Here is a 27,141-nt window from a genome sequence, read left to right as displayed (position 1 = left end):
GGTGCACTCATTCTTACCACCAGTCCTTTGCCATCTTGTAAGAAGGCCACATTTTACCCAGAGTCCTGCACAAACAACCCAGCTGTGGGTATCCTTGCACACTCTGTGTAGATATAAAAGATGAACACTGAGAATTGTTAGGTCATAACATTGCACTTTCAACTTCCTTAGACATCACCTAACTAAATACCTTTGACTTTCAAAAAAGTATGTTCCTAAGTCTCAATATTCAATACTTGATATTTTGCTAGTTTTATCTTTTGCTCATCTGAAAGCATAAAATAATTGCCACATTAAGTGACAATGGTCTTTTCAAATTTGACTATCCAAGCATTTTGTTTATCTATTTTACCCATTTTATTTAACGGGCATAACTCTTATCACCAAGGTCTTAGATTAGTCATAGAAAATGAAATGGTAACTCTACCAGTATCTAATGTAATGTAATCAGAATGACCAAGATCACCAAAGCATTTTCCTCTAGAAGGCTATTAGAAAAGACCTTGTCATTGAGGACTCTAGGTATTTTAAACCTTACCTATGAATGAAGACACACTCATTTGAGGACTTTTGTAAGTCTTCAAATTTATAAGATTTTATATTCATTTATAAGATAAATGAATTATATATAGTAAATTCTATTCATTTATAAGATAAAACAGAAATAATTCCATTTACTAGACAGCATACATTTCAAGCTAATGAGTATAAAGTTCCTCTCAAAAGCAAATGAAAGAGCTGCCTCTTTCATCCACCCTCATACCTCTCTGGCTATAGATCGCACACATCTATATGATTCTCTGTAATGAACAATCACCATTGCTACAGAATAAATATTTAAGTACCACCCCTATCTAAAATACTGCATTCAGAAAGCTGTTTAGCTAGATGTGATGGCACTTACTCCTAGCACATGGGAGGACATGGATCTGTGAGCTGGAGGCTAGTCACATCTGCACAGTACGCTCTGGGCCAGCCAAAGCTATACAGCAAGATCATGTCTCCAAAGACATATATGTGTGTGTGTGTTTTTAAAACCAAGCAGTGTAGCATAAGCTTCTAATTCTAGCACTTGGAAGGCTAAAGCAGTAGGTTTCTGAATTCAGGACTAATCAGAGCTACACAGCAAGAACCTGCATGTGTTTGTTGTTGTTGGGTTTTATTGTTGTTGTTTTTAAAGGACTAAGAGAAAATTTTCCCCCAAAGAATAACGGGGAAAAAGCAGAACAAAAAACTTCAGAAAACAGTGTGTGTGGGTGGTGGGCCGGGGATCATGAAGAACACTTTCCCTCTTTACCTCTTAAGAGTCATTAGCACTGCTGCTCCATGGTGCTTCATGCTGTCACCTTATTAAGGGAGGTGCATTTAAACTAAATGACCTCCACCTCCACTATACAAAGAAAACAAAATACCTTATTATTATCAGTAAATCAAACTAAGCCAACATAGTTAAATCAGAGACATTGGTCTTGAACTGAGCCTGTGTCCAGTTGGTTCTATCACTGTCCTTAGGGGCAAGAAAAACATTGGAATCCACCACTGATTATTTATAATTAGAAGTGGAGTCATGGTATCAAGTGGAAAAAAGACGTAATTTTTTTAAAGAGATATGATGTTTTGAGAAATCAGGAAACATAAAAAAAAGAATAGTAAGTAAATAAAGTGCTGCAGAATGAAAACGCTGAAGCAGAAGAGGCACATGTATGTGTCAAAATAATTTAATTTTCCCTGTACATTTCTGTTCACATGAGAAATCAAGATACACATTTATAATATTTACCTGTCATGAAACATTCAAGTGAATTTCAGATGGCATAGGTAGAATTCAATCACTAGTGAAATGTTTAAAAATATAGATATATTAAACAAAAATGTCTTTATAAGATAAAAATAATCTTCCACAATGCAATAAATTGCAGATCACTGAAACTTTAACTCTAGATTATTTCAGTTCAGTTTTTGGTTTCAAAATCTAGAGACAGAATTAAAAAAGAAAAAGAAAAGAAAGACTTGGCAGAATTCCTATCTGTTTTTACGCTTCTCTTTCTTGTTTCGACTACTTGTTACACTGTTTAAAGATGATGATGCTGAGGTTGCTCTTGCATGACCAGTAGCCTTTAGATGATCAAAAAGTTTATTCCGAGATGGAAATTCCCTATGGCAGGTTGCACAGTTGATAAGGACTTCACTCTGAGGAAGAGAGTAAAAATATGTCAGAGCACATGGTAAGTTGATAGCATTTTATATTTTAATGTCAAGGTTAAACATCAAATAAATGCAAAATAAGTATGTTTAACAAATCTCACAGCACCCAACAAAGGCAGACATTCTCAGGAGGTAAATCATCAAGCACTATCAACTGTAGTGGCCCTGAGAAGCCACGAGCTTTCACTACGAGAACTACAAGTCTCTGCTTCACAACGTAACAGGCCAACTCTTATCACCAAGGTCTCAGATTCGTCGTAGAAAATGAAATGGTAACTCTACCAGTTACCATATCTCCAATCTGCTTCTTTTAGAGTAAAAAGAAATGAAAACAGAATATACAGAAATATATTTTATATAGTTCATATTTTACAGAGAGACAGAATTACATACAAATTCTAGTTTACCCTTGAAAAGCTTATTTGATACACACTAACATCTTTAAGACAAAGATGCTACAGAGAGGTGAATGTAAAGATTAACCTACCACTGTTTGTGGTTCAGCAGGTATTTTGACAGATTTTTTCACATCTTTGGTTTTCTTTCCTTTGGATTTAGGAACACTGGAAAATAAATTACTTGGTATAACACAAAAGAAAGACTCTTTCCTAGTTGTCATCTACTTCCAAAAATACTCAAAAGATGAAATGTATGAGTCAAGCTTGTTTATTCATTTTAATATCTAATTTAATTTTCACATCAACAAAGAATTTAAAAAAAAACTTGAAAGATAAAATTAAATTTGGCACAAAACTAAAAAATTACTAAAAACAAAAGCTAAAGCAATACCCCCCAAAACATTGTTGGGTAAATACATACATGTTTTAATGAAGAAGAAGAAAAGCACCTCACGCTCCCTTTAAAACAAGTTCTGAACACACCAGCACACAACACTGAGGAGCCTATATGAACTTATTTTTTTTTTCTCCAGCTGTTTCTTGTTTTTTGTAGTAGTTGTTTTAGTTTTTAAAGACAAGTCTCATACTATACCAAGGCTAGCCCAGAGCTCACTATGTAGGTCAGGCTGACCTCAAATTAATGGCAGTCCTCCTGCCTCAACCTCCTGAAGGCTTGGATTACTGGTGTTAGTTACCATGCCCAACTAACAACTAGGAAATCCTAATCTAGTCTGTGACAAACATTTCAAGAGTTCCACAATAAAATGAGAATAAAAACATTATAATGCATTTTTTATAAAATTAATTCATTATATACCAAGAAATTACTTTTATTAAAAATGGTATCTGGGGTGACTAAGAAAAGTAAAAAGTGTGAAAATGTCATAATAAACCCATTATTTATATGCTAACAAGGAAATTAAAAATAAAAAATAACATCTTTCTGCTGACCTAGTGTGTTCTCCCAGTACTCTATAAACCAAAAATTAGAGCACCAGCCATTGCAGTCAGGCTCCTCCTACTCTGCTTGCATCCTGAACATTCCTCTATCAATCTCCTTCCTCTGTGAGCTCTTATTTGCTCTGTCATGTTATATGTGCTAAGATTATAAACACTATGGTGTGCTTCATTAAAAAAAATGTGTAGGTGGCTGAGACAGGAGGATTCCAAGTTTGAGACCCGGTTGAGCTATATTAACAATAATTCAGAGAATCCAAGTAATTTCCTAACTGTTGAGGAATGGCAGAAGAGAAGCACTTCTCACTATGTGCACCACTGCAAAAGAAGCAATGGGCTGGGGGTGGAAGACATATCTCAGATCTGCCACTCCTCAGCAGTTGAGAAATCAGTTGATTTCTCTAAGTCCTTTTCTCACATGGGTAAAATGAGACAAGTGGACTATAATCCAAGAACTGTCATTCTCAAGTGAATACTCATGTACAAGTCACATGGAAAGTAAAACACTCTTTAGCTCTAGATGCAGAAAGAGTTCAGGGGCTGTAGCTCCACCTCTGACCCAGTCCTCATGTGCACTGTGTAGCCCGCAGGATCATTACGGACTAGGCCCATGGAACTAGACCCCTCCTCTAGCACATCAGGGCTTCATCAAGCAGGAAGGCACCAAGATGTTGACTAGGATCTAACATCTCACAGCTGAATACGACATGGTGATTTAGTTAGGGCCAATCTAATAAAGTGGGATAGAGAAACAAGATTCAGGAGTAGCCCTATTCCCACAGATTGCCAAGAGTAAAGTAAGCCTTTCCCAGCAGGATAAGAGAAACTAGACCTGATCCACAGTGACGCTGTTGTTACCACAGTAAAATTATGGTCACTACAGTGGTGTGACTGTTACCACAGTGGTATCATTGTTAGCACAGTGATACTGTTACCATAGTAATGGTTAAGACAGTAATATTGCTACTGGAGTGGTACTGACACTACCACAGTTGAGTCCGATGCTAGCTTAGTGATAGCTAAGCTGTCTGTACGAATGTGTACACACACGTGCAGTTTACACCTACCTAGGCATAGGGAGGAGGTTCTATCTGTCTTGCCCTGATGCCTATACCATTAACTACTCAGTAGTTAGGAAGAGCTGGCAGCTCTGTCTTACCTTTTAGCTTCACTCTGTGGAGCCTCACAGACTTCTGTGGTCTCTGTGACACAGACATTTTCTTGGGGCCTATTTTCTAATTCTTTGGCAATATCTTCATTTACGTTACCATCTTCTGGGTCAGCCTTTACTCCTTCTTCAGTTCCATTTTCATTGAAATTGCTATCATAATTCTAGAGAACACATATGTGATTATAAAACCAACCAATCTAATAGTAACAGCTTCATTTTCATCTGTGAAAATTCATACCTGTGTTGTATGCATATGTACATGTATACATGCGGAGGCCAGGAGCGGGTATGAGGTACCTCCCACTATCGGTCTCTCTTTTCCTGACAGGGTTTCTCTCTGAACCTGATGCTCACTGACGGGCAAGGCTGGCTGACCAGCTAGCTCTAGGAAGCTGCTTGTTTCTGCAATCCCAGGACAGATTACAGCCAAACACAACCAAGCTTGCCTTTTTATTAATGTGGGTGTTTAGGATAAAAACAGGTCTTCATACTGTGCAGCACTTATCAACTAAAATATCTCCCTAGCCCCTATATAACAGTGGGTTTTGTTATGCTCCCAAAACATGGGATAATGTAACGATGCCCCACACTTACAGAAGTTCCAGAAAAACAAAAGAAACAGTTAAGATGCTCTAAAGCTAAACACAGTGGGACTATAATCCCAGCACTAGGAAGGACAGCAAAGAGACTGAGTTTAAGGTCAGCTTAGACTACATAGTTCAACCCCAGCTTGTGATAAAGAAAATGCTGTATCATAAAAATTTACAAATCTCTAGTTGCTCATTACAGATATTAGAGAAAAATTATAAGTGAACAGGTGAATATAAGAAATAAATTTAATCTATCCATTGAATAATGTAAAAAAAACCGTATTAGCAACTCAAAAGGGAAAAAGTATATATACAGTCAATTTACAATGCAATTCAATATTAAGCAATCTCTATAGAATTCAAGAAGATTTTTATACTTCTCTATTTCTTAATTATTATGAGAAACATTACTGCTACAGTCAGGATAATAAGCAATGGGAAGAACCTTCTCTAAGTGCAGGAATGCTTTATTCTGAGAAACAACTCCCCAGTCTGCAGACTCACACTCGTGAGTGTCCTCCTGTAACAGTCTGCAGACTCACACTCGTGAGTGTCCTCCTGTAACAGTCTGCAGACTCACACTCGTGAGTGTCCTCCTGTAACAGTCTGCAGACTCACACTCGTGAGTGTCCTCCTGTAACACAGTCTGCAGACTCACACTCGTGAGTGTCCTCCTGTAACACAGTCTGCAGACTCACACTCATGAGTGTCCTCCTATAACAGTCTGCAGACTCACACTCGTGAGTGTCCTCCTGTAACACAGTCTGCAGACTCACACTCGTGAGTGTCCTCCTGTAACACAGTCTGCAGACTCACACTCGTGAGTGTCCTCCTGTAACAGTCTGCAGACTCACACTCGTGAGTGTCCTCCTGTAACAGTCTGCAGACTCACACTCGTGAGTGTCCTCCTGTAACACAGTCTGCAGACTCACACTCATGAGTGTCCTCCTATAACAGTCTGCAGACTCACACTCGTGAGTGTCCTCCTGTAACAGTCTGCAGACTCACACTCGTGAGTGTCCTCCTATAACAGTCTGCAGACTCACACTCATGAGTGTCCTCCTGTAACAGTCTGCAGACTCACACTCGTGAGTGTCCTCCTGTAACACAGTCTGCAGACTCACACTCGTGAGTGTCCTCCTATAACAGTCTGCAGACTCACACTCGTGAGTGTCCTCCTGTAACAGTCTGCAGACTCACACTCGTGAGTGTCCTCCTATAACACAGTCTGCAGACTCACACTCGTGAGTGTCCTCCTGTAACACACATGCTTTCCGCCCCAACTAACCAGTAGGTGGCAAGTAGGTGAGTCTTAGCCTTGCTCCTCTCAGAAAGGTCCACATTTCAGCCTAACATTTGGGTCTGTGATCCATTCTAAATGATCACAGCAAAATTATTCTTTAAAAATAAAGATTAAAGTCTTCTATGATAGATTAAATTTACATATGCAATGATCAAAACCCAGATTTTCCTATGTCCAGATTTTAAATTGTTATCTTGACTGATATCAATAACTATCATCAGATATATTTAACTTTTAAAAAAAGACACTCAGTTAATTCCAATCAGAGAAGTTCTACATGCAAAATCTCCAAATATGCAACAATAATAAGTAAGTTACATACATTTAAGGAGGAAAATGTCCTAAACCTGAAAACACTTCCTTCTGAACATTTTAGACGGTGAAGAGCACACACTGCACGGCACGAGCACCCACAGAACAAGACGGACATTATCTCATATGCACCTGTAATCCCAGCACCGGAAGGGTGGCAGTGAGGACCCACGGACTTGCTGGCTTCCAGCCCAGTTCAAAGATAAAGCTTCAGGTTCAGTGAGAGACTCTGTCTCAAAGGAATGAGGCAGAAAGTGATAGGGGATACCCAAGACCTTCCCCTAGCAGCCAAATGTGTGGAAAGGCAACCACATCCATAAGTACGCATGTACACACATCACGTACACATGGACACATGCAGAAAATCATTTTACTACCAACATAGAATAACAGTGAAGCACTGAATACGGAGTATACTAAATAACAAAGTACACTTCCAATCTACAACTATATTATTTCAAATGTATTTATTGTAGGAGTTAGAAAGTAGAGAATAAAATCTTTCAGCATACCTGGGCTGATTTCTGTTTCTTTTTCTTCTGTTTTTTAGAAAGCCTAAGAGCAAATATAAATCAAAATGTAAAGTATGTAACTTTGTGAGGATCTATTAAGTAAAATTAAAAAATACTGAAATAGAATGGTAAAGAAATACTAAAAATGTGTATCATAAAGCATTAAAATGACAGGAAAATGGCCCTATTTTAGAGAACACAAAACAAGCAGTAATTAGCATGTCAATTGCCTAAGGAAAAAATGCTTTCAACAGTCAGTCATTAGATAGTCTAAAAGATATCAGACATGTGGTCTCTACCCATTGTAACACTGCGGTCCCTGTAAACAGGAGGAGATACAGACAACAGAAGGTAACAACCTCCTTGGGAGAAAACACACTTCACCATCTTCTCTAACAAGACAAAAGGGTAACGGGCATTTAATCCTATGAATTACTTTTGCTTTGGTGTATCTTCTATTTCTTCCTCAGAATTGGCATCCAATAAATTTTCATCCATTTGCGCTCCTGAAAAATGTTCTTCCTCTTCCTCCAACTGCTGCTTTAACAAGGCGACCATTTCTCGATGCTTCTTTGACTTCTCGTGGTTCTTCATGCTGAAAGCACAATGTGGCATGAGTGCTGTACTATGGTAACCACATGTGCACAGGTACACTGAGGGATGACGGAACCACTGGACCCGCCACATGCACGATTTTATACAGAGCAATACAAGTCTCTTGGGATTGCATCACCAGCCCAGCTAGACCATGAAGGAGTTCCTTCTTCCCAACACCAGCATTCCCTTACTAATTCCATTTTACTTAAATGCATTTTCTTGCCAAATTCTCCATTTTTTATTTTGATTTTTTTAATCACTAAGTATCTCCTTAGTGTGTGTCTCTGTTCCAGGCCATGCTACAGTAAGGCACATATCCTAACTGCAAGAAGACAGTGGGACCTAGAGAAGACAGTGGGACCTAGAGAAGACGTGGTGTTAAGCCTCAAAGAACAAGTTTACTTCCTTTTACTTTTTCAACATCATATTCTCAACTCTTTCCTACTACTTAAATGAGGGTTCAGGCAGATATCCTAAATATCAACCTACATAATATACAGAAAACAAAGACATTAAACTGTCAAGTCGGAACCAGTCTCAGAATGTAGCCTGTGGTACAGTGCTGACTAGCCTGCAGAGAACCCTTGCATTTGATCTTCAGCGCCACAGAAACAGTAACAAAACCCTTAGCAGCAAACTGTGTGGCCATTTAGTTCGTGTAAAATTCTTCTTAGACCATGATCCCCTGGGGAAACCAAGGTATCTTGAGTTAAAAATAAATACTCAAAATGATAAGGACATGGTTGCATGTGTAGTGGCGCACACCTTTAATCCCAGCACTTGGGTGGTAGAGACAGGTGGATCTTTGTGAGTGAAGCCAGCCTGGTCTACAGAGCGAGTTCCAGGACAAGCAGTGCTCTGTTACACAGAGAAACCCTGCCCAAAAACAAAACAATAAATAAATAAATAAAATTCCACAGTAGAAAAAAATAAACTGGGAAAGAGAGAAAAAGGATTTGGGGGCAGGATGTCTGGTGCTGGTGGACTGGGAAAAACATGGAGAGAGGGTCAGCCAGTTGACTCTCAGCTGTTCCTTGGATTTACCTGGTCTTTATCTCAATTTCTAACTTCCTGAATTTTTATTATACCAGAACAGTTTAGAAAATCATTTCAAACTTTCCTTGTTATTGAAAAATTATATATAGAGAGATATTTAGAGATAAAGAAGCATTATATATGTAATTTTAAAATTATTCGGAAAACTGTATGCTTATGCATGCTTACATGTCTATACAGGTGCTAGTGAGCAAGCATGCAAATGAACAGTGTGTAAGCAATGCGTTAACGTGCACCATATGCTATTCCTCTAACTTTTCTTTAGGCTTAATTATTTCCAAAATAAACAACAATTTTATTTTACAATTTTACTCTCTGACTATTGCATTCTGTTTTGTTTATATCTCTGCTGCTTCTCTTACTCCTGGGTACCCTCTTGAGGGACATCTAGGGCCTCTCTCTGACGCCCACAAGCCACTCTCTTCTGAAGTGCTCAGTCTCCCATGCTCTTCACAAGAGGAAGCACTTCTACCTCAGCAGACAACTTTTAACTCCCTAGGCTAACAGCAACAAGCCGCTGGGAGGGAACGTAATGGTGGGAGCCTCACACCAGTGCAGAGATGGTTAGATTTGGTCTCATTTCCTTCCTGTGTCAACTACAACCGGTCGTAGTTGAATTTCTGGACTAGCACAGAGGAATATTGGAATATGTTAATGGGTATCACAGGCTTAACTGTACAAATCCCTCTGCTTACTGCATGAAATCCCCAGAGGATGAGGTACTGTTGATCAAATTGCTCCAACCACACTCCCGTGAATATTTACAAGGTGTTACACACTACCTCAAAATAAAAGGTGATTTTAAAGACAGATACTTACGCCTTTTCTGTCTTGAAGGACTTGTCACAAGCTGGGCAGTAAAGGTCATCATAGAGTTCAACCTCCTCAGCCTCATCGCTGTCTTTCCCTGTGGGATCACAGACTATGGTAAGAACCAAAGATGCTCACAGAGACCAAAAATCCTTAAAGCCCTAAATGTGAGCTAAGTCAAAGACGGGAAGTACCACTGCAATGCCTCTACTACAAAGGCCTTTTCAATCTTTAGAAAGATTTGCTACAAACACACTCAAACTGTGATCTACCCTACCATACTGGAGCTTAGCTTACAGCACTCTCTCATTATCAATGAGGTCATAAACAGCTTATTACATGTAAAGTTTAGCACTGTTTATGCAGACCTTTTGCATAATCTGAGGCTTATTACAGCAAAATGACTGCTACCAACACAATATAAAAAATCTAAATGACTTAAACCTTAAATGAAAGACTCTACATATTTCTTATAATCTACTTTAAAGAAGTAAGTAAAATGACTGCTATTTGGGATTTGTTTTTTTAACAATAAGAATCCCCAAGTGTCTCATATTCCACATTTTAGCTCTTTGGAGACAGTACTATGATTCTGAAAGACATTCTGACAGCAATGAACAAGAGCCAAAACACATCCTATGTCCTATGCTCAATGCTAATTTCAACAGATCCCTAACAGAGGATGTCTGAAACCTTGGACAGTACAGAACCAAACCAAACAAATTAATGTCTTTTCCATTTCAACTCCATCCTTACAAAATGCATATAAAGCTACAGCTTTATAATTTGAAGCCTGACAGTAAAATAGCCATGACTTTCCTTCAATTTCCTGATACCCTTCATTTATCCTGGACCACAGCAATGTCAGCATATGATCTTTTCCCTTTCTTTTTCCTTCAAAGACTTTCGTCTTCTATTGAAGAAAGCACTCTGTGGCTTCTCTTTGGCATGATCCATGTTAGCATCCATACTTTCATGTTTTGGGGTCACCATTACATTGAGGTTATTTGACCACAAGTACTACGACACCAGCACAACTAATCTACCATCTGCTTGACTAGCAGGAGACCAGAACTCAGTGACTAGGAAGGTATATACTGCACAGAACTCTGCACAGAGAGAACGGGACAGCAGAAGAGCTCATCACCCACAGACTAAGGCAACATTTGAAACACAGAAGCTATTTCAGAATTATTCCATTTAACATTTCAGACCACGGCTGACTGAAAGTCACTCAGAGTGCAGAAGTAACAAGGAGGATAAGGCAGGGCCACTATACGTAACGCGATTTTTAATTGCACACGTACTTCCAACATTTCCCATGTGTGGAACCATCTTTAATCCATCAAACAGTTGACAAAAATTCTGGCTATGAAACAAAAAAGTCTGGATTTTTAAGTGCTCATATGTTCTCAGGCATATCCCACAACTTTATAGGCTCCTACTTTTTTCACCAGTTAAATGGAGATAATTCCATTAGCACAACCTCTGTTTAAGGAATATTTTCTGAAAAGGAAACAAGGCCCGGTATGTGAAAGTACTTTATAATAGAAATATAATTAGATCATTCCACATGTATAGAGTGCTCTGGACTTTTCAAAGTACATTCTAACTTGACTCATTAATAAACCGTTCAATCTTAAACATTTTGGAAAAAAAAAGATTGTCATTTTATCATCTGAGTTACTTGCCTTAAAATTTACAGTTTATAAATAAGTAAAATTAGGAAACTATATTCAGATCAGCTTCATAAATGGAAAAGCTGGGAATCAAGAAAAAAATCAGGATTATAGGTAGTCCCCAAAATGGCTAAACCATGCCTTTTAAAATACATACCTGTCTGCCTAATAATATAGGTGGAGAAAACAAACATTCTAGTCGTAAGTGGGAGGTACAAGGCACGGAGCAGAGTCCTGCCTAACAACTACTGTCCTAAAAGAGACTAAAACTTAGCACTCTGAAGGCTGAAAAAAAGGTGGATCCCTGAGTTTGAAGCTAGTCTACAGACCTCCTTTTAGGAAACCAGGTCTATCAATGGAAACCTTGTCTCAAAAAACAAACAAACAAAAAGCAATTCACATATTCCTTAACAAAATGTTCTTTGTTTTTAAATTATTTTTATTTTATATGCATTGGTGTTTTGTCTGCATATATGTCTGTCTGAGGGTGTTAGATCTTTGAGTTACTGTTGTTAGCTGCCATTTGAGTGCTGGAAATCGAACCTGGGTCCTACAGAAGAACAGTCAGTGATCTTAACTGTTGAGCCATCTCTCCAGGCCAACAAAATGTTTTTTAATTGCCACAAAAGAACTCCAATTTTTAGTTCCTTATAGAAAACAACAAAACAGAAAGTGAGGTACTAAACCAATGCGGCAGAAGTCAGGTGCTGTCCGGGTGAACATCTGTTCTTCTACTCCCCAGTATCTCACCCCGGGGCCACTGTGGGCAACTAAGTACACAAAATTTAATATATATTTCCCCAAACTACTTAATATAGCAAGAAAAATTACCATCCAATCCGTGTCTGGGCTCCTGTTCCTCCACTTCATTTTCATCCGATCCATCTCCAAACTCCTTCTCGTACCTCGCTTCCATCTCCTGGAGCTCCTTCTCCAAGTTGGCCATAGTCATCCAGCTCTGCTCCCGGTACTGCTCTGCCAGTCTAGACACACAACACAGCCTCACTGCCGCTGGCAGGCAAAGCTCCGCAGGGCTCTAAAACTAGCCCTACGGAGAACCTTCCCCCATGCTGCCAGTAAGTGCACCTGGCTGGCTGTACCTACTCTACTTAAGTAAAAGGACTTGATAGGCAGAGGCAGGCGGATCTCTGTGAGTTCGAGACCAGCCTGGCCTACAGAGCTAGTTCTAGGACAGGCCCAAAACCACAGAGAAACCCTGTCTTGAAAAAAAAAAAAAAGAAGGACTTGAAATATAAACCTTAGCAGCTCAGCCTAAGTCTTCTGGTGAAGGGTCAAAAAAATACAAGATAACATGTGGTATTGGGTAGAATTTTAGTAAATGAATAACCTGTGCTTAAAAAAAAAAAAATTGCTGGGCAGTAGTGGCACTAGGGAGGCAGAGGCAGGAGGAAGGCTCTCCGAGTGTGAGACAAGTCTGGTCTACAGCATGATTTCCAGAACACTTAAAGCTACACAGAGATACCCTACCTCAAAAATAAGAACAAAAAAAGAAAAATCCTAAATACTCTAGAAACTAAATTTTTACAATAACTTAACAAGAAAATACCAAAATTAAGTAGAATAACAACAGTACTGACAGGCAGCCTGCACGGTAGCTACCAGCAGGGCTCTGCAGTGACAAGACGGCCCAGCAGGAGAACAAACTCACTGCCAACCCTGAGAATCTGGGGGAACCATAACAGAGGAAGAGAACTGACCCATGCAAACTGCCCTCTCCGTGTGAATGCCCCCTCCCACACATACAAAATTAATTCTTTCTTTTTCTGGTTTTTCAAGACAGCATTTCTCTATATAACATAGACCATGCTGACCTTGAGATCCACCTGTCTCTGCCTCCCTGGGATTAAAGGCTTGTTATCACTATACCTGGTTTAAAATGAATTCTTTTTTAAACAGCAAAGCTATGAATTAGACTTCTTGAGCCCCATTCCCAGTTGTGACTTACAGCTGCATGCCTCATATCCTCACAAGAATGAAAGAAAGCAGAAAAGCACTTGAAATAGATTCTTACACAGAGTAAGGATTGAATTAATATTAGTTACTAACAAACTTTGGTAGAATAAAAGATCTCAAGTATAAAGGGCCTCTGATGGCAGCTAAAACTAGAGAGGTGTACATAGTAGATAAAGAAACACTGTCCAATGCCAGAATTTAGAGATTTAAAAAGAAGAAACACTATGTTTTAAGATATAAGGCAAGGTGATGGTCCAAGTTAACATGGAGGCTCATGCTGGCTCCCTAGTGGCAGGCTCTTCCATGCTAACGACCCCACGAACAGCCACCCTGACCTCCCATCACCAGGAAGGATCTATTCCCACACTGCATACTTGGCTTGCTTCAGCTTTTGCTGCCTCCGCATCTCCTCCGCCTTCCTCGCCTTCTCTGCGTTCTGCTCCTCCACAAGCTTCCGATGAGCCTGCACCCTTTTGTCTCGTTTTCGAATGAAGGCTACAAGCTGGCGCACCAGTTCATTTTTCTCTTTCCTTGCTCTGTCTCGAATTTTTTTGTTTTCTTTTTCCATCGCCCGTTTTTCCCAGCGATTTGATGCTTGCCGGGTATCATATTCTTCCTTCCAAGCAAAATTCTTTTGTGTGCAGAAACTCTGCCAGTAAGCGTAGAAAGGATGGACCACCTAGTGACAAAGAAAATGGGTAAAATTATCTTTTTACTTAAATTTCTTTTAAAAGGCAGTAGATATTATAGATTAAAACATCTTCTACCATTCTTTTTCTGTACCTAAGATTACTTTTGCTGTGTGGTAGCTTTCGCAGTGCTGGGGACTGAACCCAAGGCCTTCCTGCATGATGAGCGCTCTACCACTAGACCACAACTCTACACCCATGCACACTGACACTATTAATCGCTGGGGAAGAAGGTCCTCTTAAAAGACTTTTCAGAACAAGACATTTTAGAGAAGAAAGAAAATAGTCTCACTGGCCAGAGAAAACGACTACTCCAACAACAGGGAGTGCAAGTCAAGTGTGGGCACTATTAAACAGCTGCAAGCTCCATCGGGATGAGGGAGGGGAAAAGCCAGGTTAGGGGACACAAATAATTTCTTTAGAACAGTGAGAGAAGCGAACTGTCATTTTTCTTTTACCGTGTCATAGTCACTCTGGGAGTCCCCGAAGTTTGGAAAATCCTCAATATCTCCGTCTGACACACATTCTAGTTCTTCTTTTGCAATTAGCTCAAAGACATCACGATACACTGCATAGAAACCCTGAAACAAAATAAAACAAAACCAGAAACTCAGTCTAAGCACAGAAAACATGAGCCAGGATTTACCTGATGAAGTACACAGCTCTGGCTACCTCAAGTGTTCTGCATTCACGTGTGCCCACAGCTAAGCACAAACAGCTGTGCGTTCCACCTTCTGTTGTAATTTTATGAGATCTCTTTGCATTTGAGTTTTACTTAACCGCTTGATGAGAGATCAGAAGTTCCCCATCTTACCTTCTCATCATCTCCATAGCCGGAGTAACAGGTAACAGTGAAGTAACGAAGCAAATCTAAACTGTCATCTTGGTATTCTCCATCAAGCCCTCCTTTAAGTAAGGCCTCTCTATGATTATCATACCTAAAAGAATTTAAAAAATGGAAAGAGCCAGACAAAGACTCATTTTAAACACAATTACATAGAAACTCACAAGGACTCTCTTTCTGAATCAGCCAAAATAACTGCATGTTTCAACACGTCCCATTCATAACCACACAATTTAAAGGAATTCTGGAAACTAACAGACTTGGGAGACTTTCAGGAATTGAGGATTAAAACCATGCCCACAACTTCTAACACTGCATACAGTATTAGTCCTTATCAACTTGGAATTCTACACTCTCTCTGAGCAGGTAGAGATATCCATAGGAAAGACAACTACTAATTGGAAAAGTACTGAACATAATCTGGTTAATACACTAAGTTTACATTTATGACCTGGGAATTTACGAACAATATACCTGAAAAACATATTTATGTCTACATAAACTTCATCTGAGAGACACACAATTACTCTTCATAAGAAGTCTATAATAGCCAGGCGGTGGTGGCGCACACCTTTAATCCCAGCTCTCTGGAGGCAGAGGCAGGTGGATCTCTGTGAGTTTGAGGCCAGCCTGGTCTACAAGAGTGCCAGGACAGGCTACAGAGAAACCCTGTCTCAAAAAACTAAAAAAAAGTCTATAATAGTATTTATTATTATAGTCCTTGCTTGATACAGCAGGAAACTAAAGCTCAGTGATATATGATATAAAGTACTGGTTGTTCATCATAAAGTCTGTAAGAACCCAGGTCCCTTCTACTGCTAAGGCTAGGTTCTTGCCAAGCTCCAGATGACAGCAGCACCACCAGGCAGGCGCTTTAAGGGAGTCTTGGAAAAAAAGGAAGACAATCTATGATTTAGAGAGAAACTAAATAAAAGGAAGCCAGGGAGGCATACCAATGCTCTAAAAGGAACACTAATTGTTTGGTTTTGGAGACAGATCTCCCTATGTAGCCCAGGTGACTCTCTTGAGGACAAGGACCACAGGCAGAAGCTACAGCCATGTGTATACATCTGGCTTTAGGACAGAGCTCCAAAGACCCTGATCAGAGAAAAGTTTAAGGTCTTCTATGTGGTTTACAGAGTGTTTGAGACTTTCCTGTACATCCTTTCTCTTTTGAGAGCTGGTGCGCTATGCAATTTATAGCAGGTGCCCTTCACAGCAGCACTTTCCCAACAGCAGGGTTTTTCACTGTTGTGTCTAAGTTCAAAACCTAACTGTCTGCAGCAAAAGGCCAAGAAGATAAAAACTCACAACTTCAAACACATAATTCTTCTTACAAAATGAAACTATATTATGAATTCATCTTTGTTGAAAGTACCTATTACATTTGTAGAATAAAATTTATTCAGTTACTCTACAAAAATGTATTATAAGTCTTATTCTAAAGTAAGAATTGCTGCTAAAGACAAAATGTCCTTCTTGTGTACCAATACATTTGCCATGCACTAAAGGGACCCCACTCGATGGCAAATCACTTGCGGTGTGAGTTAAAGCTATGTAACCACCAAACCTGCTTCATCATGGATAACAGCAGACACTTGGGATAATCATCACTAAAGTTCCTTCCTACACACAGACTGCACTTTACAGAAGGAAGAGGCAACAACAGCTTACAACACTCCCAAACCAGGCAGTGAATTCAACTGTGAAGAAACCATCAACCCCGTCTTGACAATTCTTGCTAACAAATTAAAGGATGAGAGTGACAATACAATGTTTACCATGCTCTTTCCTGGGGGTCGCTCAACACATCGTACGCAGCTTGAATTAATTTAAACTGCTCGGCTGCTTCTGCGGCATTATCCAGATTTTTATCTGTTAAAATAAAGTCATAGAAATTTAGTCATGGAAAAAGTAGATGACATGCATAGCCCATCAAGATGGCTCAATGTAAAAGATGCTTGTTCCCAACCCCAAAGACCTGAATTCAATTCTGGAACCATACTGCAGAGAAAGAAAACTGGACTCTTGCAAGTTGTCCATCCACTAGCCAACACATGATCTCCTTGTAACCTCCAAGGCATACCCATATGTATGCCATGTACTAATAGTACACAGATAACTATGTATCGTGTGTGTGTGTGTGTGTGTGTGTGTGTGTGTGTGTGTGTGAGAGAGATTCTTTTCTTTTAAATAGGCTGGGCATGGTGATATATGCCTTTCAATTCAGTACTTGGGCAGAATATGCAGTTGGAGCTCAAGATGTAAGACCAGTTTAGTCTACATAGCCAGTTCCAGGCCAGTCAAGACTACAGGTGAGACTCTGTGTGTATATAAATTTTAAATAGTAGGGGCTGACAACATGGCACAATAGATAAAAATGCTGCCCATCAAGCCTGACAGCCTGTCATCACTGAAACTCACATAGTAGGAAAGAATCCACTCCTAAAAGTTGTCCTCTCACCACACGTGTACCTTTTCACACACACACAGACGCACATACATGCTAATTATTCTTTGCTTATTCGTGCCTCAACTGCAAAACTCAAAAAGCTTCTGCCTGAAAGTGGCAGCCAGCAGTGGTCTCTGATATCACCCTTGTACAGGCCACTTCTCATCAGCAGTGCTGGTCTGACCAACAGCAGGCACAGAGGGAGGGCAAGGGGACCTATGAGACTAGACAGATCCACAGCTCCCATTCCGCGCTCTTGCCCTCTCCTGGAATACTAAAATCACAGTGTGAGGAACTTGGACAGTTTACAAAGAAGCTCGGGGTGAGGAACAGAGAATAGGAGGGAACAAAGACCTGCCAACAACCATGTCCACGAGTCCAGAAGCAGGTCCTCCCTACAGTGGTGAGGCAGCCCTAGCAGAAGCTCTAAGACGAGCCACTCCCACATTCTAAGCTTCAGAACCTTCAGAGTCTACATAATGAACTGGTGTTGTTAGCTGCTTTAAATCCTAAGGCACTGGTAATTTTGTCCTGTCATAAATAAGTAATATATTCGGAAATCATTTTGAATCTAACATGGAACTCTCCAAGTTCTTTAAGCTACTACTCAATGCCTGTCTTCTAAGAGGTCAGAAGACAGGATGTGTTCCCTTCAAATAGCCAAGCATCTTACTGTTTGTCTAAGTGGCTCATGAGGGAGGGCATCTTGTTTCCTGTGTCATCACCTGATCCCAAGTCCTACAAGCCGCTTTTCTGCCAAATATCTAACACTGGTATTTTCCCAAGCAGAGCAGTTTGCCATGGCTCTTCTATCCTACGGCACTAAAACTAGTCTTACACTAACTAAAAATAACTTCTACCTTTGTAAGCCTCCCATTCCCTGAGAAGTGAGCAGTGTGCACCCGTTTGAGGACAGGAAGCATTAGCCAATCATGCGTTTTGACTAAGAAGCTCCCCCAAGGGCTCATAAACTTTAATACTTGGTACCAGTTAGTGAAACTGTTTGGAAAGGATTAGAAGGTATGGCCTTGTTGGAAGAGATGTGTTACTTCAGGCAAGCTTTGAGGTTTCAAACAACTAGGACCATTTTGAGTTAGTTCTCCCTGCCTCCTACTTGGAGACCAAAATGTAAGCTCTTGAGCTGCTACTCCAGTCACTGCTGTTGGCTACCTCTGCTGCTCTGCCATCGTGGACCAACTCTCTGAAACCATACTCATAAAGTTTCTTCTGTTAAGTTGCCTTGGTCACGGCATCTTATCATACCAATAGAAAAGTAATAAAACAAGACATAAAGACAAGTTTACAAAAGTGATGCTTTCCAAGAAAAACACTGATCTCTGGTGGAAAGGTGTGGGCTTGGGTGGGCCTTATTACAGTGTGCCCTTAACCCACTGCTGTATCCTGCCCCAGCTCTCAATGACAAGAACTGGAGCAGACTGCAATTCATACCCCAAACTGACTGTTCCTTTCTTCCAACTAAGCACTGAGCCCTGCCTTTATGATGGGTACCTGGCCCTTGTAGTAAGATTCTGTTCCTCAGTCTTCCTTAACATTTAGGTGTACCATGTGACTAAGCTCTTGTAATAAAGTCTATAAAATTATTCTACAGTGGGTTTTAAGAATCTTCCTTTAAAGACAACTAGCACCAACTCTTGTTTCTTCTTTATCCCTTTCTGTGACTAGTAGCTTCAGCTGCTACCTTGGATGATGAGCAAAGGGGGCATCCAAAGGATGGTAGGCAGCAAGTCCATTGGGGCCATGGACAAGAACTAAGCTGTCCCTACAGAGAAAGCAATTCTACATTCGGGACTCACTGCTCACATCTGAGTCAAGCACTCAACACAAATGGTGAGGATGCTGGAGCAAGTCTCCAACAGCTTCCTCAAACACATGGGGCTGTCAGAAAGAACTAGCCATCTCTGATTTCTTGTGAGGTGAGAAAAAAAGTTTGGCATTAGCAACAACACCCCATTTCCTGCCACACACAGTTGAACATGCTCCTCATACCCCTTCATGGTGGAGTCCCCTTGACAAGGGTTAAGATTTCTGTCTTCATCAACTCATTCATAAACAGATCCAAAAGAAAAGGATGAGGACAAATCCCTAGGACACGGTGGTATTTTTCCAATATTCACCTCAGCATTCAATAAGCACACCTCAGGTAAGCTGCCAAACAACTACAGAGTCACTGGTTTTTGTTTTGGTCTCCGAGGAAAACGAGACAAACCAAAAGTCTCAAACATTTCTGTCAAGACACAACAGTACAGTTCAAATTAAATAACCTAAAAATGTAAAAAGTTGTCAACCGATTCTCCTTACATAAAGCAAAAACAGTGCTTGCCAGGGGTGTGTATATATGCGTTCTTCTTCTTTTTTTTTTTTTAATCAGTACTATTGCATCTTGTCCACCTTCTTCCCCTTCTTTACCTCCCCAAGGAAATTTGCAGAAAGCTAAAGCTTTTATTTTTTTTTTCAGCTTTTCAAGACAGGGTTTCTCTGTGTTGCCCTGGCTGCCCTAGAACTTGCTCTGTAGAGTTCTTTCAACTCACAGAGATCCACCTGCCTCTGCCTCCTGAATGCTGGGATTAAAGGCGTGCAGCACCATAGACCAGCAAACACTAAAGCTTTTAAACACATAAAATCTATGGGCATACCAGCTAACAACAAGATCTAATTTTTGAGTGGTTCTTTCTTTGGTCTTTTTTGTTTGTTTGTTTGTTTTTGAGACAGTGTTTCTCTGTGTAACTCTGGCTTCCCTGAAACTCACTCCATAGATAAGGCTGGCCTCAAACTCATAGAAATGTCTGCCTCTGCCTCCTGAGTGCTGGGATTAAAAGCATGCACCCTTACTGCCAAGCAGAACCTTTTTTGTCAATCCGTCACATGGCTTCATTTTACATAAGTGCAGCTGAGTTAGATGACTGCGTTGACATGAAATTAACAGCAGGAACCTAACAAAACAAGCAATAAGCAAGTCTACATTTTGACAGAGGTACTGCAAACAGTCACTGAGGTTTACCAAGCATCCAAGGTTGCACCAGTCTGCGTAGTTTTCTCTTGACATACTCTCATATTCTGCTATTATCCCTAAGCTTTCATACCGAGCCTTCTGGAAGATTTTGCTGGATTGTCCCTTGAAGCACCTTGCTCTGAGAGAGCATCAGTTCTCCGCAGGGCTCTACTCCTGCCACAGAACTTCCATGGCAGCCCATGGTGATACATGCCTGTGTCTGGTCACTGACCCTTTACTCGCCATTCCTTCAAGATTTACACCTTTAACTAATAGTCTCCACCACCAATGCCTCCCCTTCCCCTGCATTCTTCTATCCTAACCACCGCTCTCATCCACTGACAAGCTGGCGAAGTGCTCAGCAGGTCCAGTTTGGTGCTCCCGCCCTCATCTCCAGGCTGGGCTCTGCCTGAAGCACACTTCCTGCTCTTTCCAGTTCTATGGTTTGCCCAAGTTCAGGCTAAACTCCTACCCCAGAGTTACCCCCACTTAGTCGGTTATGCTAGCCTGTGCTCCTCCTCCCTCCGACAGGCATGCGACCACTCTATCTCTGTGTCTCCGCCTGGATGTTACTTCTTCCCAGCCCATCTTCCTGGGTCCATTTCCCATCACTGTCACCCGCACATACAAAGCTAGCCCAGGTGAGTACAGGGACCCATCAACATCTGAATTTGCCTGCCCTCAAACAACCCTGCTCTCCTCGGGCTCAAACTGCCTGCTTTCTCTCCTGTCTCAAGAACGTCTGTAAAAACATGGCAGGGACCTCTCTGGCCTTGTTTACCTGGCAGAGAACTCAGAGAATAGTCATGGGATGAATTCTGGAAGACTATTTCTCTCAATCAAGGCTTAGCTCCCAAAATATCTAACACAGTGCCTTGCACACGTAATGAAATTAAACATGTATCGACCAAAAGACTAAGTGAACCAGCTAAGCAACCATACCGAAATCGTGTGTCTCCTGAGGAAGCAGAACTACACAAATATTTCCAAACTAAAGATATTTAGGATGCTACGAATCATGACCTCAGAAGATGCTGCTTCCGTTCCTCACAGGTTCGGCTTCCAAACCAATCAGTAATACTTCTTCCTTCCCTCCCTGAACTGTCCAACTCATTGATTTTCCTGTCTATCGGCCTCTCTTCTCCCTTGGCCCCAAGGGCCCATCCCTGTCCACTGGTACTCTGGTATCCAGGCCTCTCCAGTTCTCAATTGTCTTCCTGGTGCTATCCCAGACATCATAATAAAGCCAGCAAGGACTCTATATACTAGCAAATTAATAATGGTAAAACATAGTGCTTAGCCTAATATCTAAGGCCCTTTACAATTTGATTTCAGTCCACGCTCCAAGAATGCTTTATTAATTATCTTCAAAAGTACATATGCACTTGCCATTAGAATTCTCTGTCCTGCCCTTTCCCATTCTGAAAGTCAAGGAACTCCCAACTTCCAATTCAACTTCTAATGATAATTAGCCATTACTCTATGAAAATGCTTTTCTGCCACCTGTACACTTTCCTTGGGTTTATTGACTTTGGCTCTTTCTTTTGAATTCCTGCAATGATAAAACATCTGTCTTTTCAATAGGTTATGTGTATGTGCACATATATGTATATTCCTCATTTACTATCAACACACCAGTGCCTGTTTGTTCTTTCACCTACTGTAGACCTTCCCAGTGTGGGCCTCCAGTTTTTCCTTCCACTCTTCTTTCAAACCATTCTGTAGCCTTCCTGTAAATATTGCCCCTCATTACCTTGGGAATCTTTTGCCCACCACAGTGCTCTTTCTGAAACAGGGCACAATCCAAGGCCCCCTCTGGGGCGCAGCCTGGGCATCTCTCAGAACATGGTGGTAACCCCACCCCCACTGATGGGTGCTTACTAGTTGCTTTATTTACCCAAACAGCAATGATACTCTTCTCCTCATGTTAAGTTTCAAACCAAGGGCAAAAAGCTGAGGTGCCTGCCTATTTAACACATCAAAGCAGACCTGGCCTCCAGATTCTCCCAGCATCCCTCAGTCTCTACATGTTAAGCCATATGACTTAACTACCCCACCTTCTACCCTGAACTCTCCAGCCCAAAGGCTGAGCTGCCCTTCCCTAAATAATCCAGACATTTTGGTTACCTGCTCTTTTTGTACCTTTGGCATCCTGGTGACTACACCTGGTCCTCTCCCGTCCGGCCATGGCTCAGGATCACGTCCACTCTGAAGGTTCCCAGTCTGCCCCTAACTATGAACTCCCTTTCATCTATAATACACTTTCTTCTCCAGCAGACCTGGGAGCAGTCATTTCCTTTCCTTTTCCTCTTTCCAATCACACACTAGTAGTTAGCATGGGTCTAAGACATGCTTTCCTAACAAGACTCTGGGGTCTCTGTTATAGCATTTCAAAAATCTAAATAGTATACACTTGTGCAAGGGACTTGGATCTTCTGGACACAATGCAAAAAACTAAGTTTAAACATGTTTGTATTATATGATTTCTTTTTCTCTTTTAAACTTGTTTGGATAGCAAAAGAAAGTGTATACTACTGAAATAAGGTTATTTATTAGTACTTCTCAGGCATCTACGTGTGCATAGCCACTCTGAACATTATGAAGTTAAAGTGAACTATTAAAAAAATAATACAAATAGGTAAACCGGTCACACCTGGTGGCACAAGTCAGTAAATCCTAATTACTCACGGAGGCGAGGCAGAAGGATCTCAAATTCAAAGGCTGCCTTGGCAACCTAGTGAGACCTCGTCCCGAAATGATTTTCTTAAAAACGCCGGCTGGTGTAGCTGGACGGCGGGGCGCTCGCCAGCAGGTGCGCGGCGCTGGCTTTAATTCCCAGGACCAACAGAGGCGGAACTTGGGACTCACAAGGACGGGATTCGCCTACTAAGTTTCGTCGTTTGGAAGACAGATCAGACTTCGCCCGAGTCCCACAGACCCATTTTACAGCGACACAAAGCATCCCGAGGCAAGCAAACTCCTAAGTAACCTCGGGACTTCGCCGGGCCGTTCACCCAACTAAGAAGTCGCCGTGGCAATCTGCGGGAGCCCGGGATCCGAAGGCGGGCGCGAGCAGGCCCTGTTTAAAAGCCATTGCCCAGCCGGGGGCGGAGGCTCGCCCGGGCGGGATGAGCGGGGCCGCGCCGTCCGCACCGCGTGCGGCTCGCCAGGCCCGGCGGCGGGCAGGGGGCGGGGGCCCGGCCGGCCGGGGTCTCGCGGACGCGGGGAGGGTGAGGAGGGCCGCCCGGCTTTCCCCGCCCTCCGGTCGGTCACCTACCCGGGTGCCACCTCAGGGCCAGCTTCCGATAGGCCTTCTTGAGCTCCTCCTCGCTGGCGTCGCGCCGCACCCCCAGCGCCTCGTAGTGACACTTCATGGCCGGGCTGGACACCGGGCCGGGGCCGAGGCCGGGGCCGGGGCCGGGGCCCGGGGCGGGGCCGACGCCCGGGCCCGGGCCGAAGCGGCGGCGGCGGCGGCGCTGCTTGTCCTCCCCTCCGGCGGGAGCCCGGTGCCAGCAGCCCGCCACCCAGAGAGCCCGGCGGCGGCGGCGGCGGCGGCGGCAGCGGCGCGGGGCGGCGGAGGCGCGCGGCGGCGGACGACGCGGGCTGCGGCACGCGGGCGCGCGGAGGGGGAGGCGCCGGCGGCTCCGCATGGGCGGGGGCTAGGCTGGGTTCCGGGCGAGCCGCGCGCTGCGGAGGCGGAGCCCGGGTGGGCGAGGGAGGGCGGGGGTGCGACGCGGGGGAGCATTGTGAGGGCCACAGTGGACTGTTTGAGGGGCCCCTCCTGGCCGGCCTGGACGGAGGGCTGGAGAGGCTTGGCAAGGGAAGTTGTCTGGGAAACGCCTTCCTGGTGTTCGGGTGGTTTCTGGGCAGAGGAGACTTAACAATGGAGAAACTCGGGTTTTAAGTAGTCAAGTGCTTCAGCCAGAAGTTCTTGGTCGAAGCAAGAGTGTTTAAAATACCTTTTCAGTTCTCTTCAGCTCCCACCTAACTAGGATCTCTTATTTTTTCTCATCTTGACCAATAATAATGATAAAGGATAGTAAATAAGATGATCGCTAAAATCAGTATTTGAAACAACTTGAGAGGCAAGTTTCAACTTGTTTCTCTGCGCAGCCTTGGCAGTCCTGGAATTCGCTCTGTAGACCAGACAGACTGGCCTTGAACTCACCTGCCTCTGGCTCCCTGTTAAAGACGAGTACCACCACCATCCAGTAGGGCAATATTCACAAATTTTAAGGAAGCATACCAAAAACCAGGCTGTGGGCCATGTAAAATTGGGGGCGTAGCCCCAGCCCCTGGCCTGGGAGTTGCTTTGCTCTAGACTCCAAATCCCAGCATGCAAGGTCCTGACCCCTCCTTGGGGGGTGGGGTCAGGACCAGTCCCACAGGGTATTTAAAAGAGGAGGAACACGTGGTTTTTGGGTCTCCCCGCCGTGCGCTCGGCCACCTGAGAGTGTCATCCTTAATAAAACGATGGGCATTTTGATTTGGTTTGATTTGACCTAATTGGACTTCTTGCGCCCGCGGAGCTGCTCTTATTCTTAACAAGCCGGTTATGAAGAACGCACCTTCCAGCCTCCACCCAGGAAGCAGGTTTAGAGTATTCAGTGACTTCCAGCCCCGCTTTTAATTACCCCACCCTGTGAGTTCAAGGCCATCTCGGTATCCACAAGAGCTGCCTCTGCCTCCAAATACTGGACTTCTTGGCCTTCACCACTAGACTAGTTCGTTTACACATACATTAAACCCAAAATGTCCACGTGACAGCAAGTGCTCTTCCTACGAATGAGTCATAAGGAAACATCAGTTAATCAGTGTCGTGAAATGTCTTGTTTTAAATATGCAGCCTTGCTAAAGCAAGGCCAGAGAGAGAGAGAGAGAGAGAGAGAGAGAGAGAGAGAGAGAGAGAGAGAGAGAGAGAGAGAACTTATAAGAAAAAAGGTTAGAGAGAGTTCCTATTTTAGAACCTTTCCTTGATTGTGGAGAGGAAAACACATTTTTCCCCTCCCTTCATGTGTTTTCATCTGCAAACCCTGGAAGCAGAGTTGAGGCAGGATTGTCATGATTTTAAGACCAATCTTTCATTTAAAAAAAACTGTCTTCTTCAGGCCCCTCCTCCCCAAACTTTGTCCCTCTGCATGGAAATATTTAATAAAAGGTAAAATATATGACCTAAGAGATGCCTGAGTACTATATATCACTGGTGAATCCTACCTTTCTGTGTTCTACTACCGTCTCAAGACTAGGTTGAGAATGGAGTCATGGGATGTATTTACCCAGCAGGCAGGTCTGGGTGGATTTGAGTAGCTATGTGATGAGAGATCTGGACGCCTACTCTAATCAACTGAATGTGAAAAACGTATCTAATGCCCATTAAAATGCTCCCATAATTTCACTTTAAGATGGAATATTTACCTACATGAAGTTCTATTTAACAATATATGGCCGCAGAAGGTATTCCTTGTGGGTGTCTTTTGTACAGGGTTGGAGAAACCACACAGATCAGGGAGACAGTGCCTTCGTTAATGTCTCGTCCCCAACACATTCACAAAGCCCAACTCATTTTCTCTATGTATCAGATGTCTAAGTCACTACTCAAAATTAACACTTGCCTACTTTTTCAGTCATTTGTTAAATTAGTAATGGATAGGGCTGGAAAAGTTTGAGTTTGCAAGAAACCTAAGACCTTTCTTCTCCTGAGAATCAATTAGGAGTGGGGAGTTGGGGTAAAGGGGATACAGTTTTCCTTCCTTCTGCCATGTGTGGTTGTTTGTAAACTGCAAGTCACTTGGCTGCTTGGGGGGGGGGGGCATTTATTTTAGCCTGTAACAAGTGATTGACTGTAAAGTTGATTAAACTGGCTATTTCAGTGAGTCCTCTTTGGTTGGTTAGCTTTGGCTGACTGCATAGTCCAGTAATATTAGTCTTGAACTGGTTATTTCAGTGAGTCCTCTTTGGTTGGTTAGCTTTGGCTGACTGGATAGTCCAGTAACATTAGTCTTGAACTTGCAGGTCTGTAGTCTCGGCTTCTCAAGAGCTAGGATTACAAACAGGAGCTATTGTTCTTTGTTTACAGAGCACTCTTATTAAATACATTGATTTTATATAAGCTACCTGTAGGTGAAGAGATGCGACTCAAGGGATCAAAACCTCTACAAGTTGTTTGGAATTATGACTGGAAAAATGAACAGAAAAAAAAATATAAGAAATTGTGAAGTGGGAAATTCTACCAAACCCTTGTGATGCCCACATCCAAAGGATTAATAATTCACCTCTTTCAAGACTGGCAACTTTTTAATGATATGTAACTTGCTTATAAAATATATTCTCTAATAAACTCTTCGAGATGTTTAACTGCCTAAAGAACCAATGCCCCTTTTGTCTTTTGTATTTAACCAGCTACGGCCATGAGAAACTGGCCAGTCCAGAACTTCAGGTGAACTTCTGACTCCAATCACTTACAGCATTTAAATGACTTCAAGTAGTCTCATTTAAACTAGTTCAAGAAAAGTAGCACAATTAAAAGCATGAATTGAACTAAACAGAACTCTGGTCTTCTGAAAGAGAAACCAGTGCTCTTAA

General features: G+C 42.2%; 1 protein-coding gene across 3 annotated transcripts; it reads right to left on the bottom strand.

The window, feature by feature from the left end:
* On the bottom strand, window positions 1-24,173 carry Dnajc21 (DnaJ heat shock protein family (Hsp40) member C21). 3 transcript variants are annotated; one of them, XR_012910871.1, is made up of 13 exons: window positions 23,837-24,173; window positions 16,879-16,972; window positions 15,068-15,191; window positions 14,712-14,834; window positions 13,939-14,243; window positions 12,422-12,573; window positions 9,921-10,008; window positions 7,885-8,043; window positions 7,449-7,491; window positions 4,720-4,892; window positions 2,693-2,768; window positions 1,781-2,190; window positions 1-103 (listed from the first exon to the last, which is right to left on the bottom strand). XR_012910871.1 is itself a non-coding variant. In XM_075975890.1 (12 exons), exons 1-12 carry the CDS (start codon window positions 23,931-23,933, stop codon window positions 2,023-2,025), a joined length of 1,602 nt encoding a protein of 533 aa, XP_075832005.1. In that variant the 5' UTR covers window positions 23,934-24,173; the 3' UTR covers window positions 1,683-2,022. The 3 variants fall into 3 exon arrangements, 2 of the variants coding, with proteins under 2 accessions (XP_075832005.1, XP_075832006.1); XM_075975890.1 differs by lacking the exon at window positions 1-103 and having other exon boundaries at window positions 1,683-2,190; XM_075975891.1 differs by lacking the exons at window positions 1-103; window positions 7,885-8,043 and having other exon boundaries at window positions 1,684-2,190; window positions 23,837-24,172.
* Window positions 24,174-27,141: the final 2,968 nt, after the last annotated feature.

This window comes from Microtus pennsylvanicus, chromosome 6, assembly GCF_037038515.1.
Source record: "Microtus pennsylvanicus isolate mMicPen1 chromosome 6, mMicPen1.hap1, whole genome shotgun sequence".
NCBI lineage: Eukaryota > Metazoa > Chordata > Mammalia > Rodentia > Cricetidae > Microtus > Microtus pennsylvanicus.
Note: the sequence above shows the minus strand (reverse complement) of the source record. Positions and strands in the feature narration are given on the sequence as shown.